At 44.4% G+C, this 17,229-nt stretch overlaps 1 protein-coding gene across 1 annotated transcript in view; it reads right to left on the minus strand.

The window, feature by feature from the left end:
- Positions 1-17,229, minus strand: part of lin9 (lin-9 DREAM MuvB core complex component) — a 128,008-nt gene that overhangs the window by 38,311 nt on the left and 72,468 nt on the right. Inside the window, exons 2-3 of the mRNA XM_080193027.1 lie at positions 3,022-3,054; positions 1,195-1,289 (exon numbers count right to left, since the gene is read on the minus strand). Coding sequence (XP_080049153.1) covers positions 1,195-1,289; positions 3,022-3,054 — 128 coding nt within the window. The remainder of the gene's footprint in view (positions 1-1,194; positions 1,290-3,021; positions 3,055-17,229) is intronic.

Here is a 17,229-nt window from a genome sequence, read left to right on the forward strand (position 1 = left end):
CACAGGCAGATAGCCAGATGTTGGCAATTTCTCAGACTTGAGACGAGACTAGGAATATCTAATCTGGTCACACAGTCTCTATCATTACTCACTGGGGCTCTGCACAGGTTCGCTGCTAAGCTGACCCTTCTGGAAACTGTTCAATTACCCCCGCAGGGCCTCCTGCATAAATACGCAGAAGCCTATTGGTAGAAAGTCAATAAATTTTCGATTTAAGATTAGAGGGTAGAAACAACAGTAAAACGGACAGCTTTCTGTCTGATCTTGTAAATTATACAAATCAATCTTTCTAAAGTGGGACAGTCAGAATTATTATATTGTATTATTACATTAAATGTTCATGTCTAAGTTGTGTGTGTAGAGCACACATCTCGCAAGTACTACATTTACTTTATAGCTTTTGCCTGGCTCCTTTCCTACATCAAATTTACAACACAGAAACAGGCCATTCAGCCTCTAGCATCCTAACTATGTAAAGGGTTGTGGGTTTTAAAATGAAAAGATGTGGTTTCCAGATGTAGATTCATACTAACAACAGCAAAGTTTATTGTAAGAGCCGTGGCCTGTGCAGAGTACAAACTGAAATTTAAAGCAGGAGCCTCTGAAACACCCCAATGACATCACCATCAAATCATGTGAGCTGCTTGTAAAGCAATCATACAACTACTTAAATATATAACACAACTCATCTTGGCAAGAGCCTCCTCCCTTCATGGTACACCATGAAAATCATCCATTAACCACTACCTTCTGTTTCCTGTCACACAGCCAATTTTGCTACTGTATCTATTTTTCTGTTGTGCAGCATTGTATTAAATGCCTCCTGGAAATCCATGCCCATTAATAGCATTGCCCTCATTAGCCCTCTCTGTTACCTCTTCAAAAAACACCAGTAAGTAAATTGAAAACAATTTTCCCATAACAAATGCATGCTGGGAGAATGAATGGTCATTTGGCTTCATTCTAACCCACTTAGACAAGACCTGATGTACTCGTGTTTCACATTTCATCTAACTGACTCGAGGTCAATCTGTACAAAATTAATCTACATTTAATAGCAATGATTCGGGGCTGAGCAGGCCATAGTTAAACCAACCACATCAGCAACGCCAGGCAGAGCGGAGGGAATACATCTCCATTCACCAGACTCAAACACTAAAACAGTATGCAAAACAAAATAGAAAAATGCCTTACAGTGTCAACAATAGAGCAGGCGTTCCTCCCTTTCCATGGTGGAGTCTTGGGTAATGCAATGTACTTTTCATTCCACGTGCTGGATAAGCTTCCTTCTGTGGGAGACAAAGACACTGCACTCAGAAACTATCTTGGCACTTTCACCCTTTCTTATTGAGGCTCGCAAATGCATAGAGTTGAGTGCGCGAAGGACAGAGAGAGAGAGAGAGAGAGAGCACATGTGCGAAGGAGAGAGCGAGAGCAAGAGTGCGTGCATGAAGGACAGAGAGAGTGCGCATGCAAAGACAGGGAGCACGTGAGGGCAAGCTCAAGGGTGAGCTTGAGGGCGATTTATGGAAGGAAACAATGTTCACAAATCACCCACAGACTATTCCAGTCAGCTTTGCGCAGTGGAAGGAATGCAATCTATTTAACAGGAAAACTGGTCTTACACGAAGCCTGAGGAGGGGGGCAAGGAGAAACTGAGTGAAGCACCGTCCTTTCACCATGGAAACAACGGTCAAAGTCCAGCCAAAACTAATAGCATGAGACATCTCCTCCATTGGTGGGAAGGTCTAATGTGAAATGGATCTAGGCACTCTCAAGTCAGTCCCTTAGGTTTTAGGCCTACGGAGTGTAACCGGAATTCAGTGTTCATTGGCAATTTCATTCAACAGGCCAATGGATAACTTCTGTCAGTCACAGGGAAATTTTGATTTGATTTGATTTATTATTGTCATATGTACTAACATACAGTGGAAAGTATTGTTTCTTGCGCTATACAGACAAAGCATACCATTCATAGAGGGAGTGCAGAATGTAGTGTTACAGTCATAGCTAGGGTGTAGAAAAAGATCAATGTTGTCACAAATGCTCCCGAGGTTGGAAACCAAAACACACAAGAGTGGACAACATGTTACTGTCCAGATTGCTGTCCACCCGTGGCCTGGGAATGCTCATAAACACTTTGTGAATACTACGATAATGGTTTGTCAGGCAGCAGTGACCTCCACACTCTAATATGCATAAGAAACTCGGACAACTTACAGCAGACACCTCAAGGCACCACAGATATACTGCCCGTAGTGTCTTTACAATTCAGGGGTGAGAAAGGCAGTCAATCTGACTGATAGAAGGACAACCAAGCCGATTTGCCCGGTATTGAGGCACTTAGAGGGTGGTGAAGGCAGAAGACCTTACATCCTTTAAAAGTACCTGGATGAGTACCTGCCATCTCATAACATTCAGAACTTCGGGCCAAGTGCCGGCAAGTGGGATTAAGTGGACAGCTCAGGGCCTTTCAGGCATTGGCGACTCGGTGAGCCAAAGGGCCTCTTCTGCACTGCAGTATTTTGTGATTCTGCAAACATTCAGCTTTGCTGGGCAGGACATGTTGTTCATTTGCCTGACACCAGATTCGTGGCAAGAAATTCCCAGCAGGATTCCCAGGAGGAGGAAAATTCTTTAAGGATGTCTTCAAGATATCTCTGAAGAGGTCAAACATCATCGCTGACTCAGGAGAATCCCTGGCCTTTGACTGGCCAAAATGGAGAAGGTTTATTCAGGAAAATATCAAACATAGGGAAACTGTGTCAGTGTAGAGAGAACGCACAAGCCTCCAAACACTTCATCTGTCCAACCCTTCAACCACTATCTGCCCCACACGTGGTAGAGTCTGTAGATTGTGCACTGGATTTATTAGGACCCGTCAAACTAAGTCACTCCTGACCCAGAGGTTTTCCCTCCTATAGCTTCCTTGTTCTTGCCTGAGAATGTTCACAGCCGCCTGGAAATAGTTTGAGATGGAGGGGGAACAGGGAAATATAAAAACAATAAAAATAAATTTACCTTTCAAACTCACAAGAGCTTTTGCTGAAGAACCTGTAAATGAGAAAGAGTGACAGTTAGCTCACTAGAAGCCTGCTGATGTTTTAAAAATGACTGTCTAGTCGGTGATGGAACTGGATTTATACACAGGATTCAAATCCCATGCTGCCTCCAGAACGCCCAGCATCATTTCAATTTAGTAATCACCATTAATACTTTGAATGCAAATTCAAACTCTTGAAGCCACTTTCCGACTCATCCATTCCGTTCGCTGCCATTAGCAGTTCCTTCAAACCTGATTCCAGAACATTCCCACAGCTTTGCATATTCTACCTTCAAGCACCTAACCACCCAGTGTTCTGGACCTCAGATACTGGAATAATGTACTTGCCTGAAAAGAAAGAGAGAAAGAAAGAGGGAAGAGAGGAGAGAAAGGAAGAAAGAACCAAAGAAAGAGAAAAGAAGAGAAAGAGGGAGAGAGAGAACAAGAGAGAGAGAGAGAAAATACATGGGGTTATGGGGATAGGGCCGGGGTGGGATTGTGGTCGGTGCAGTCTTGAATGGCCGAATGGCCTCCTTCTGCACTACAGGATTCTATGATTGACATAAGCAGTAGCAGCAGGGGTAGACCACTCAGCCCATCAAGCTTGTCCCACTGCATTCAATGCAATCATAGATCTTTGGTCTGAACTCCACATTCCCACCTACTTCCTTTGATCCCTTGAAGAAGGAAATATCTGTCTATCCCAGCCTAAAATATATTCAATGATGGAGCATTGACAATCCATTGGGGTAGAGAATTCCAAATATTCACACCCTTTAATTGAAGGAATTTCTCCTCACCTCACTCCTAAATGATCGCTCATCATTCTGGGAAAACTCTGTCTGCCCTGCCAAGCCCCTTCACAATTCCGCAGGTTTCAATGAGATTGCGGCTTCTTCTTCTAAACTCCAGAGTACATAACCCCAAGATACTCAGCCTCTCACAGGAAAAGCCCTCATCCCAGGGGTTAATTCAGTGAAACATTGCTGCGTATGCTGCTACTGTGAATATATCCTCCATTAAATGTGGAGACCAAGACTGCACAGTACTCTGAAAGTGTGGTTGCACCAAAGCTACAAAGATAGCAAAACTCTTTCATTCATGCACCCCAATCCCCTTTGCAAATCTCTGCAACAAATCCTCTGGTAATTTTCACTTTGCTGCATGTGGGATCTTGCTGTGCACCATTTGGCTGCGGCATTCCTTACAATGACTAAACTTTAAAAAGTACTTCACTGGCCTTAAAAGTGTAAGGTGCTATTTAAATACAAGCCCTAACTGCATTATAGTTTACATTAAAAATAAATCATTTATCAAAGGGTTTATTTCAAAGTTAAACTCTCCTTACTAACATCAATGAGGGGCTTTAATTTGCTCAGCTTTACACTGTGATTAATATTCTGCCTCTCCTGAATGCATGAAGACCCTCACCAAGGTCCAGTTCCTTGGGTAACAGTCACCCACTGCTATCTCACCCATACAAGACCTGACATTATACCGCCTGTGCTGGTGAAACAGCAGACTACCACAGCGAAACATTTTACCATCTATACTGGTGAAATGGCAGACTACCGGGGTCAGACATCATACCATCCATAACCAGCAGACTACTGGAGTCACATATCATACGATCTGTACCAGCAGACTACTGGGGTCAGATATCATACCATCTGTACCAGCAGACTACTGGGGTCAGATATTATACCGTCTGCACTAGCCAGACATTTTAAAGTTTACTTTACTTTATTTATTTATTAGTCACAAGTAGGCTTACATTAACAGGGCAATGAAGTTACTGTGAAAACCCCTTCATCTCCACACTCTGGCACCTGTTCAGGTACACTGAGGGAGAATTTAGTGTGGCCAATGCACCAAACCAACATGTCTTTGGACTGTGGGAGGAAAGCGGAGGAAACCCATGCAGACACAGGGAGAACGTGCAGACTTCGCACAGACAGTGACCCAAGCTGGGGATCGAACCCGGGTCCCTGCCGCTGTGAGGCAGCAGTGCTAATCACTGGGCCACCTGTATTGGTGAACTGGCAGACTATCAAGACCAGATGTTATCATTGTCACCAGTAAACCTGCAGACTACCAGGGCCAGATATTATACCATCTGCATCGATGAATTGGTAGACTACCAGGGCCAGACGTTATACCATCAGCACCGATGAACCAGTAGATTACTGGAGCCAGGCATTATACCAACCATTCCGTATAGTAGAGCACAAAAGCTATGCCTGTGTACTCCAGTAGTACAAGGAACCTGACCAATACATCATCCTGGCTGCTGCAGCCAATTGTAACCAAGTCAAAAGAGAGTGAGGTGGAGGTAATTCCAGCGCTTAGGGCAGAGGCAGCTAGAGATATGATTGGCAATGGTGGACAGACTAAAACCAGAGATTGCAAGAGCAGTATTTGAGCGCTGATATCTGAAAAGGTCTGTAGGTTGGAAGAGGGACAGAGATTTGAAAACAGGAAATTCACAAGTTTAAAATGGAAAACATGCCGGACAAGAAGCCAATTTAGACAGCTAACATAGCCAAATGCACCTATCAAACATTGCACTGTGTGCTCAGGGGCCGAGACTTTACTGTTTAGCCATTTAAACATTAACATTGTTCGACATCACTGCAACTTACTGCCTTACACCCCTACTCGGGCGTCCGTCACGCCCCATTACCAAGATGAGCTGCATTCTTTAATTTACCAGATACTCACAGACTAACTTGTATGTCCTCGTTATAAAATAATTGGGTGAACATCTCAACTCCCAAAATCTGCTCTCTCTTCAGTCAAGAAATTTCTGCACTAAACGAAATGCTGTAGCATCCACACTGGTATCATGACAATAATAAGTGCATGAAATTAACTGAAATATACAGCCTGAAAGAGAATCAAACATATTTACACATGTTAGATGAGTTGGAGGGATTGAACAGGTGAGTAATGGGTGGAAGCTGGTAATTGGGGCAATCCAATAACAAGATCTCACAGCATCAGTAGGCATCCCAGTCAGACAGCTTGGACCAAGAGTTGGCTCAATTAACATTTCATACCCAAGGCGACTATGAAATTGTGAAAATCTAATTGGGATCGCAAGTTACACCCTTCTGATCAATTCTATTTACCAACAGGAATCAAAGCCCCATTGCAGCCGACAGTCATTCTATTCACATATTACTAATGAAGTGGAATTCTGTTAATCACAGTGTTTTAATACAACACTGCCTCTGTCAACTGAAACCCAAGTCACCGGGCTATGGAGGAATTCAGCTCATATCGAAATGCAGCATCTCACCTAGAAATTTCCAGCATTTCATATCAACCGCTCTGAGTAGCTAGCTGTCAGTCAACTCAACAGTTTCACTATCAAATTTTAATCCAATTTCAACATATTAGAAGTGAGGCGAGTTTAGCCATGCTAATATTTATTTTATTTTCACTGAGGAGGCATGTGCTTGAAATAGCTGTTCTTATTCTTCGACAGCGAGAACAAACTGCAAAGCTTGCAACCACAAGACATCAGTGTGTGGTTTCAGAGCCAATGAAAATGGCTTCCACCTCGGAGTAAATCTGTGATATTGACTATTTTCAGAAGAGTTTCATAAGTACACAGTTCAGAAGGCTGGATCTGACAGCTACTAAAACAATATTGGAGGACAACTTTCAAACTTGTGTGCTTGCGTGCATGTGGCTTGGTCTGTATATATTGGCACTCCGAGGGATTTCCAAATTCCAAAAGATAGTGTCAAGCATCAGCTGCTGCCTGTGCTGGTGGGATCCGACAGAATGGTTCATTGTCTGCAGAACCGTCAACAACTATTAAAACGTGGCCTCCTGTGCAGAATTCAATTCTTCATACTAAATACTTCTTAGCATTGTTTCATAGCTCTGGTCCTACCAGCTTGATTGGATTACGAGGATCTTATCTTGGCAGGAGAGTGTGGAATCCACAAAAAGATCAGAATGGTGGAGCAGGCTGGAGGGGCCAAATGGCCTACTCCTGCTCCTGGTTCTTACGTTCTGAGAATGACAGCTTAGTTACATTTATTCATGGGGGCTTTTCACACATTTCCAATAACCAACAATGAGATTTTTCTGTTTGGAGGTTGAAAGGAAGCAATAACAACAATCTATGTGTTGTGTGCAATCCCTGCAGGCTATGGACAAGTTTTTCATAGAATCCCTACAGTACAGAAAGAGGCCATTCAGCCCATCAAGTCTGCACCAACCACAATCCCACCAAGGCCCTATCCCCATACCCCTACATATTTACCACTAATCCCACTAACCTATGCATCTTAGGACACTAAGGGCAATTTTTTTTTTAGCGTGGTCAATCAACCTAACCCGCACATCTTTGGACTGTGGGAGGAAACTGAAGCACCCGGAGGAAACCCACGCAGATATGAGGAGAATGTGCAAATCCCACACAGACAGTGACCCAAACTGGGAATTGAACACAGGTCCCTGGAGCTGGGAAGCAGCAGTGCTAACCACTGAGCTACCATGCCGCCCCATCTTTAACACGGTAAAGGAGGAACATTATCAGATATAATGTGGCACTGAGTCACATGGAGATATTAGGGCAGGTGACTAAAATTTTGGTCAAACAGCTGGTTTTAAATACATCTCCACTGGTAGTTAGCAACATCCCTTTGCTGGTTCTGGTTAGGAGTGGGGACTATCAACATCCTATTATCTTCACCTCTTCCACAGAACATAGAACACTACAGCACAAACAGGCCCTTCGGCCCACAAGTTGCACCGATCACATCTATACCTACCAAGCCATAGAACTATCTGTAACTTCCAATCCCATTAGATCCCATATACTCATCCAGAAGTCTTTTAAAAGACCTCAGCGAGTTCACCTCTACCACCACCGACGGCAGCCGATTCCACTCATTCACCACCCTCTGAGTGAAAAACTTTCCCCTAACATCTCCTCTGTACTTGCTTCCCAGCACCTTAAACCTGTGTCTTCTTGTAGCGACCATTTCAGCCCTGGGAAATAGCCTCCGAGAATCCACTCTATCTATTCCTCTCAACATTTTATAAACCTCTATCAGGTCGCCTCTCAACCTTCGTCTCTCCAGGGAGAAGAGGCCTAGCTCCCTCAACCTATCTTCATAAGGCATGCCTCCTAATCCAGGCAACATCCTTGTAAATCTCCTCTGCACCCTCGCAATAGCTGCCACATCCTTCCTGTAGTGAGGCGACCAGAACTGCGCACAGTACTCCAAGTGGGGTCTGACAAGGGTCCGATAAAGTTGCAGCATTACCTCTCGACTCCTAAACTCAATCCCTCAATTAATGAAGGCCAGTACACCATACGCCTTCTTGACCACATCCTCCACCTGCGAGGCCAATTTAAGAGTCCTGTGGACCCGGACCCCAAGATCCTTCTGCTCCTCAACACAGCTAAGACTCCTACCCTTGTTATTGTACTCCTGCATCCCGTTGGTCCTGCCAAAATCGACCACTACACATTTATCTGCATTGAAGTCCATCTGCCACTTCTCTGCCCCCTCTTGCATCCTATCTATGTCACGCTGCAACTTCTGACATCCCTCCAGACCATCCACAACACCACCAACCTTCGTATCGTTGGTTAACTTACTAACCCATCCCTCCACTTCCTCATCCAGGTCATTTATGAAAATGACAAACAGCAAGGGTCCTAGAACAGATCCCTGGGGCACTCCACTGGTGACCGACCGCCATGCAGAAAAAGACCCATCCACAACCACTCTCTGCCTTCTGCAGGCAAGATGTGGGTATGCTGGCATTGGACTGGCGTAAACACAGTAAAAAGTCTGACAACACCAGGTTTTAGTCCAACCGATTTATTTGATAATAGACTCACAAGCTTTCGGGGTTAGTCCCTTCGTCAGGTGAATGGGGAGTTCTGGCCAAAGCACATTGGATCCCATGCCCTCTCACCTTGTCAAGAAGTCTTGCATGGGGGACTTTATCAAATGCCTTGCTGAAGTCCATGTAAACCATGTCCACCCCTCTTCCTTCGTCAATGTGTTCAATCACATTTTCAAAGGACTCAACTAGGCTCGTAAGGCACGACCTGCCCTTGACAAAGCCGTGCTGACTATTCCTGATCACTCTAAACTTCTCTAAATGCTCATAAATCTTGTCCCTCAGAATCTTCTCCATCAACTTACCAACCACCGAGGTCAGACTCACTGGTCAGTAATTTCCCGGGCTATCCCTGTTCCCTTTCTTGAAAATAGGAACCATATCCGCAATCCTCCAATCCTCCGGAACCTCTCCCATCTCCATTGACGATGCAAAGATCATCGCCGGGGCTCTGCAATCACTTCCCTCACCTCTCACAGTAACCTGGGGTATATCCCATCCAGTCCCGGCAACTTATCTATCTTGATAGAATTTAAAAGTTCCAACACATCCTCTTTCTTAATATCCACATACTCAATCTTTTCAGTCTGCCGCAAACCATCATATCCTCATTTCAGAACCTCTCTTGGACGAGGGGAGTTCTTAAGTTCTGGCTAGCTATGTTGTGAAGTTGCAGTCTCTTCATCCTGGTAGTGTATTACATGAGTGTGAGAGGAAGAGAGAGCAATTTTCTTTGCTGTGTGTGTGCCTGTTTGTTGCAGTGAATTTAAGATTTACCACTGGATATGTACATGTCTTAAAGGGATCCCTTCTTTCACGCAGCTCTTTCAGCCCCTGTGCAGCAAGTTCTGCACTGTGTCCACACAGCTCACAGGGAATGCTGCACAGGGAAGAGCTGATAGATAGTCAAAGAGGTTTACAGCATGGAAACAGGCACTTTGGCCCAACTTGTCCATGCCACCCTTTGTTTTTAAAACCGTGAAGCTAGCCCCAGTTGCCTGCATTTGGTCCATATCCCTCTATACTCATCTTACCCATGTAACTATCTAAATGCTTTTTAAAAAACAACATTGTACCTGCCTCTACTACTACCTCTGGCAGCTTGTTCCAGACATTCACCACCCTCTGCATGAAAAAAATTGCCCTTTACCTCAAACCAATAACCCCTAGTTTTAGACTCCCTTATCTCTGGGAAAAGATATTGACTATTTAGCTGATCTATGCTCCTCATTATTTTATAGACCTCTATAAGATCACCCCTCAGCCTCCTATGCACCAGAGAAAAAAGTCCCAGTCTATTCAGCCTCTCTGTATAACTCAAACTATCAAATCCTGGTAGCATCCCAGTAAATCTTTTCTGCACTCTTTTGAGTTTAATAATATCCCTTCTATAATAGGGTGACCAGAACTGCACGCAGTATTCCAAGTGTGGCCGTATCTATGTCTTGTGCAACTTCAACAAGACGTCCCAACTCCTGTATTCAATGTCTGACCAACGAAATCAAGCATGTTGAATCCCTTCTTCACCACTCTGTCCACCTATGACTGCACTTTCAAGGAGCTACCCTTAGATCTCTTTGTTTGTAACTCTTCCCAATGCCCTACCATTAACTGAATAAGTCCTGTCCTGGTTCAATCTACTAAATTGCATCACCTTGCATTTATCTAAATTAAACTCCATCTGCCATTCATCAGCCCACTAGCCCAATTGATCAAGATCCTGTTGCAATACGAGATAACCTTCTTCACTGTCCACTATGCCATCAAACTTACTAACCACGCCTCCTATATTCTCATCCAAATCATTAATATAAATGACAAACAACAGTGGACCCAGCACCAATCCCTGAGGCATACCGCTGGTCACAGGCCTCCAGTTTGAAAAACAACCCTCTATAACCACCCTCTGGCTTCTGTCATCAAGCCAATTTTGTATCCATTTAGCTATCTCACACTGGATCCCGTGAGATTTAACCTTATGCAACAACCTTGCGGTACCTTGTCAAAGGCCATGCTAAAGTCCATGTAGATCAGATCAACTACACTGCCCTCATCTACCTTCTTGGTTACCCCTTCAAAAAACTCAATCAAATTTGTGAGACATAATTTTCCACTCACAAAGCCATGCTGACTGTCCCTATTCAGTCCATGTGTCTCTAAATGCTTGTGGATCCTGTCTCTCAAAATATCTTCCAACAACTTACCCACCACGGATGTGAAGCTCACTGGCCTGTAGTTCCCAGGCTTTTCCCTGCAGCCCTTTTTAAACAAAAGCACAGCATTTGCCACCCTCCAATCTTCAGGCACCTCACCTGTGACTATCGATGATTCAAATATCTTGGCTAGGGGACCCACAATTTCCTCCCTAGCCTCCCACAATGTCATGGGATCCACTTTATCAGGTCCCAGGGACTTATCTACCTTGATGCGCTTTAAAACTTCCAGCACTTCCTTCTCTGAAATATGTACACTCTTTAACACGTCACTATTTATTTCTCCAAGCTCCCTAACATCCATGCTTTTCTCAACAGTATATACTGATGAAAATTATTCATTTAGTATCTCACCTATCTCTTGTGGATCCGCACATAGGTGACCTTGTTGATCCTTATGAGGCCCTACTCTCTTCCTAATTACTCTTTTAGCCTTTATGTATTTGTAGAAGCTCTTTGGATTCTCCTTTGCCTTATCTGCCAAAACAATCTTGTGTCCCCTTTTTGCCCTCCTAGTTTCTCTCTTCACTCTACTCCTACACCCCCTATACTCTTCAAGAGATTCACTTGATCCCAGTTGCCTACGCATGTCATGTGCCTTCTTCTTCTTAACCAGGGCCTCAATATCCTGAGTCTTCTAGGGTTCCCTACTTCTACCAGCCTTGCCCTTAACTCTGAGAGGAATGTGCTTACCCCGAACTGTAGTTAACACACTTTTGAAAGCCTCCCACTTACCAGATGTCCCTTTGCCTTCCCACAGACTCCCCCAACTAACTTTTGAAAATTCCTGCCTGATACCATCAAACTTGACCTTGCCCCAATTTAGAATTTTAACTTTTGGGTCAGGTCTATCATTCTTCATAGTTATCTTAAAACTAATAGAATTATGGTCACCGTTCCCAAAGTGATCCTTCACTATTACCTGCCCTTCCTTATTTCCCAAGAGGAGGCCAAGTTTTGTCCTCTCTCTCGTTGGGCCATCCACGTACTGAATGAGAAATTCCTTCTGAATACACAACAAATTTCTCTCCATCCAACCCTCTACTACTATGGCTACCCCAGTCAATGTTGGGAAAGTTAAAATCCCTTACTATTACCAATATATTTTTCTTGGAGCTATCTGTAATCTCTTTACATATTGTCAATTTCCCATTGACTATTTGGGGGTCTTTAGTACAACCCTGTCAAAGTGATATCCAACACATGGAACTATTTCACAAAAGTGTAGGGAAGTCTGGCCAATATTTATCCCTCCATCAACATCACAAAAGCACAGATAAACTGGGCACATTGCTGTTTATGGGAGCTTGCTGTGGGTGAATTGGCAGTCATGCTTCCTAGCTGACTACATTCAAAAATATTTAAAACCATAAGATACAGCAGCAAAATTTGGCCATTTTGCAACCCCATTCTCCTGCCTTTCACCTCGTAACCGTTGATCCCCTTATAATCAAGAACCTGTCTGTCTCCGTTTTAAAGACACTCAATGACCTGGTCTCCACAGCTTTCTGCGGCAAAGTTCCACAGATTCACCACCCTCTGGCTGAAGAAATATCTCCTCATCTCTGTTCTAAAGGGTCATCCCTTTATTCTGAGGTTGTGCCCTTGGGGCCTAGTCTCTGCTAATGGAAGCATCTTCCCCATGTCCACTCTAGACAGGCCTCTCAGTATTCTATAAGTTTCAATGAGATCCTCCCTCATCCTTCTGAGCTCCATCAATACAGATCCTGAGTCCTCAGATGCTCAGGCATCGGGCTTTTCATCCCCTGGATCATTCTTGTGAACCTCCTCTGGACCCTCTCCAAAGCCCGCGCATCCTTCCTTAGATATGGGGTCCAAAATTCTAAATGTGGTCTCATCAAAGCCATGGCGGCATGATGGCGCAGTGGTGAACACTGCTGCCTCTCAGCACCAGGGACACAGGTTCAATTCCAGCGTTGGGTCACCATCTGTGTGGAGTTTGCATGTTCTCCCCAGCTCTGCAAGGCTTTCCTCCCACATTCCAAAGATGTATGAGTTAGGTTGATTAGCCATGTTAAATTGACCCTAGTGTCAGGGGGATTAGCAGGGTAAATGTGTGGGGTTATGGGAATAGCGCCTGGGAGTGGGATTGTGGTTGATACTGACTCAATGAGCTGAATGGCTTCCTTTTGTACAGTAGGGATTCTTACAAAGCTTCACAGCAGTACATCCCTGCTTTTGTATTCTAGTGCTCTCAAAATGAGTGTTAACATTGTATTTGCTTTCCTAACTACCAAGTACAGTACAACTGTTTAGTAGCCAACGGCTGAACTTGACATAGATGTTCCAGTTATCTGGGAATTGGAATGATAACAATACCATTTGCAGGAAGATGTTCAACATCAACTTCATTGCCTTTGGGTGCACCTCATCAGACAGGTGCACGGACTACTCTGCTATAGTTAAAGTGACGGTTTTGTTTTCACCCGTTTGAAGTGTTTGTACCAACACCCATGGTGGATGTACTGTGGAATCACTCTCCCTTTTCTCATGATGTAAAGTAACTATAATTTCTCATTCAGCTGGCTAAGCCAGATAGCTGCAGTCGATGTAGTGCTGTGCTGCCTCCATTGCCTTTGTAAATCAGGAACCGAGCTGTTTTGTGTTCCATGACCTTTTCTGGGTGACCACAATCACACAGTGCAGAGTTTACAGTTTTCTTTTTGTAATCCATTATCTGCAGCCACAGTGGTTTACGCAGATGCGATTTAGTATTGTCCAAGGGTTCCATGGAAGATTGAAGCTTGAGATTTTCCACCCTGGGTCACACACATTATGTCAGTGCCTTCTTGTGAACTCCAATGGCTCTCCAAGCTGCAGCAGGGCAGACATTAGCGGATCATTTCAACAGCTTCATCAGATAGAAGAGATTCCAAATATTTACGGAACTCCTGCTCATTTGTTAAGCAAATCTAAACCACTCAGAAGGACAGGTTGCCACTAACTTGGTATAAAGTAGAGAGAACATGCAGTCTATATCTTCTGTAGTGGGGGTTATGGTACAATGGCATGGTTGTTAGCACAGCTGCATCACAGTGCCAGTGATGACAGCTTTGGGTCACTGTCTGTGTGGAGTTTGCACACGCTCCCCGTGCCTGCGTGGGTTTCCTCTGGGTGCTCCGGCTTCCTCCCACAATCCAAAGATGTGCAGGTGAGATGAATTTGCCATTGTAAGTTGCCCCTTAGCGTCTCAAGTGCATGAGTTAGGTGTGTTAGCCATGATAATTGCACAGATACAGGGTTAGGGCAGAGGGAATGCTCTTTTGGAGGGTCAATGTAGACTTGATGGGCTAAATGGCCTCCTTCTGCACTGTAGGGATTGTGTGGTTCTGTATGAAAAGAAATGCAGAGAAAGTAAGAGAAGACAAAAGAGCATTAGGTTCAGCTGCCAATTCATGAACTGACTGTGGACTCCTGTTGCAGATTTAATGCCATGATAAAGAAGCTCAATTCCATGCAGCTGATAGCAACAACTGAGTCAGAATGTAGTCAGTATCTCCTGTTAACCTGAGTCTGGGTGTCTTTGAGCATGTCACAGAATAGATAATAGAATTCTACAATTTTTTAAAAATGAATTCTATACAACTGAAAAACTAAAGTATTTGATTTTCAAAGTGCTCTTCTCCTTTTCGGTCCCACTGTCTAAACTAGCACGGACTCAAATCTTTAACAACTAGTCAAAATGTCCCAAGATGCTACACAGGAGAATTATCAAATACAGTTTGACACTGAATCACAAAGCGACAGAGATGGGGTGTTAAAGGAACATGTGGAAAAGAAAGGGAGAGAGGCAGAGCTTAGGGCTTATACAGCTGAACATTGCCACCAATGTTAAAAGGATGATGCACTAAATTAACAAAAATCAATTGGTTAAAAGTGATTGAACTGCCTTTGAATACAACAATGGCTCTGTTACATACCTAAAGTGCATGTGTTTCTGGGGCTGAAATTCCTTTGGGTATGCTTTGTCTGAACTCAAGTTATCAATATTAAGGCAGGAATGGCTAACACTGACTCCCAGGAATTTGTAGGTCTTATAACATATGGGTTTAATCAAAAAAAAGGCACACACTCAAAACACTTCAATATTATGCAGCAGTTAGCCCTTCATAGGACAGCAAGCAAGTAGAAAGTTTGCAATCAGTTACTCCCATGAGATCACATGAAACTCATCTCCAAACTCTGTGGCCTGGGCCTTGGCACCTCCCTCTGTAACTGGATCCTGAACTTCCTACCTCACAGACCACAATCAGTAAGGATAGGCAATAACACCATCTCCATGATTATCCACACCACCAGTGCCCCACACGGCTGTGTTCTCAGCCCCCTACTAAACTATACATCTATGATTGTGTGGCCAAATTCCACTCCGATTCGATTTTCAAGTTTGCTGATGACATCACCATAGTGGTTAGATCTCAAACAATAACGAAACAGATACAGGAATGAGATAGAGAATCTGGTGAACTGGTGCGGCAACAATAATCTCTCCCTCAATGTCAACAAAACAAACGACTGCAGAAAGCATAAAGGAGAAAATGCCCCTGTCTGCATCAACGGGGACAAAGTAGAAAGGGTTGAGCGCTTCGAGTTTTTAAGTGTCCTGATCACCAACAACCTGTCCTCGTCCTCCGAGGCTGACATTACAGTTAAGAAAGCCTGCCAATGCCTCTACTTTCTCAGAAGACTAAGGAAATTTGGCATGTCAGCTATGACTATGCAACAGAGAAAGCATTCTTTCTGGTTGTATCACAGCTTGATCACCACCCTTTGAGTGAAGAAGTTCCTCCTCAACTCCGTTCTAAACCGCCCCCCCTTTATCTTGAGGCTGTGCCCCCTAGTCCTACTGTCCTTTCTGAGCGGGAAGAGTCTCTCCACCTCTATCCTATCCATCCCATTCATCACCTTATACGTCTCAATGAGATGTCCCCTCATTCTTCTAAACTCTAACGAGTACAAGCCTAGTTTATTCAGCCTCTCCTCATAGCTCAACCCCCTCAACTCCGGCATCAGCCTAGTAAACCTCCTCTGCACTCCCTCCAAGGCCAAAATATCCTTGCGTAAGTGCGGCAACCAAAACTGCACACAGTACTCCAGCTGCGGCCTCACCAATGCCCTATACAGCTGCAGCAAGACCTCCCTACTTTTATATTCAATCCCCCTCGCTATGAAGGCCAGCATCCCATTAGCCTTCCTGACCACCTGCTGCACCTGCAGGCTGGGTTTTTGCGACTCATGCACAAGGACCCCGAGGTCCCTCTGCACTGTCGCCTGCTGCAGTTTTTCGCCACGTAAGTAATAATCCTTTCTACCATTATTCCTACCAAAGTGGACTACCTCGCACTTGCCAACATTAAATTCCATTTGCCAGTTCCTGGCCCATTTGCCAGTTCCTGGCCCATTCGCCCAGCCTATCTAGATCCTTCTGCAGACTCTCCACACCCTCCGCACAATTTGCCGTTCCACCAATCTTGGTATCATCAGCAAATTTTGACACCACACACTCGGTTCCCTCCTCCAGATCATCTATATAAATGGTAAATAGCTGAGGTCCCAGCACCGACCCCTGGGGCACTCCACTAGTCACCAACCACCAATCCGAATAGCACCCATTGACCCCCACTCTCTGCCTCCTATTTGACAACCAATCCTCTATCCACGCAAACACCCTACCCCCAACTCCATGCCCCCTTACCTTCTGCAATAACCTGTGAGGTGCCTTGTCAAATGCCTTCTGAAAATCAAGAAAGACCACATCCACCGGCTCTCCTCTATCCACCGCCCTAGACACATCCTCATAGAACTCCAATAAATTTGTCAGGCACGACTTCCCCTTAACGAAACCAAGCTGCGTCTGCTCTATCAAGCAATTCCCCTCAAGATGCCTCGCTATTTCCTCCTTGATGACGGATTCTAACATTTTACCTACAACAGACGTTAAACTAACCAGCCTATAATTCCCTGCCTTTTGCCTGCCACCCTTCTTAAACAACGGCGTAACATTAGCCGTTTTCCAATCTTCCGGCACTTCCCCGGAATCCAGTGACGTTTGGAAAATAACCACCAAGGCATCCA

This window comes from Carcharhinus amblyrhynchos, chromosome 7 (genome assembly GCF_965287045.1).
Source record: "Carcharhinus amblyrhynchos chromosome 7, sCarAmb.v2.hapA, whole genome shotgun sequence".
Taxonomy (NCBI): Eukaryota; Metazoa; Chordata; class Chondrichthyes; order Carcharhiniformes; family Carcharhinidae; genus Carcharhinus; species Carcharhinus amblyrhynchos.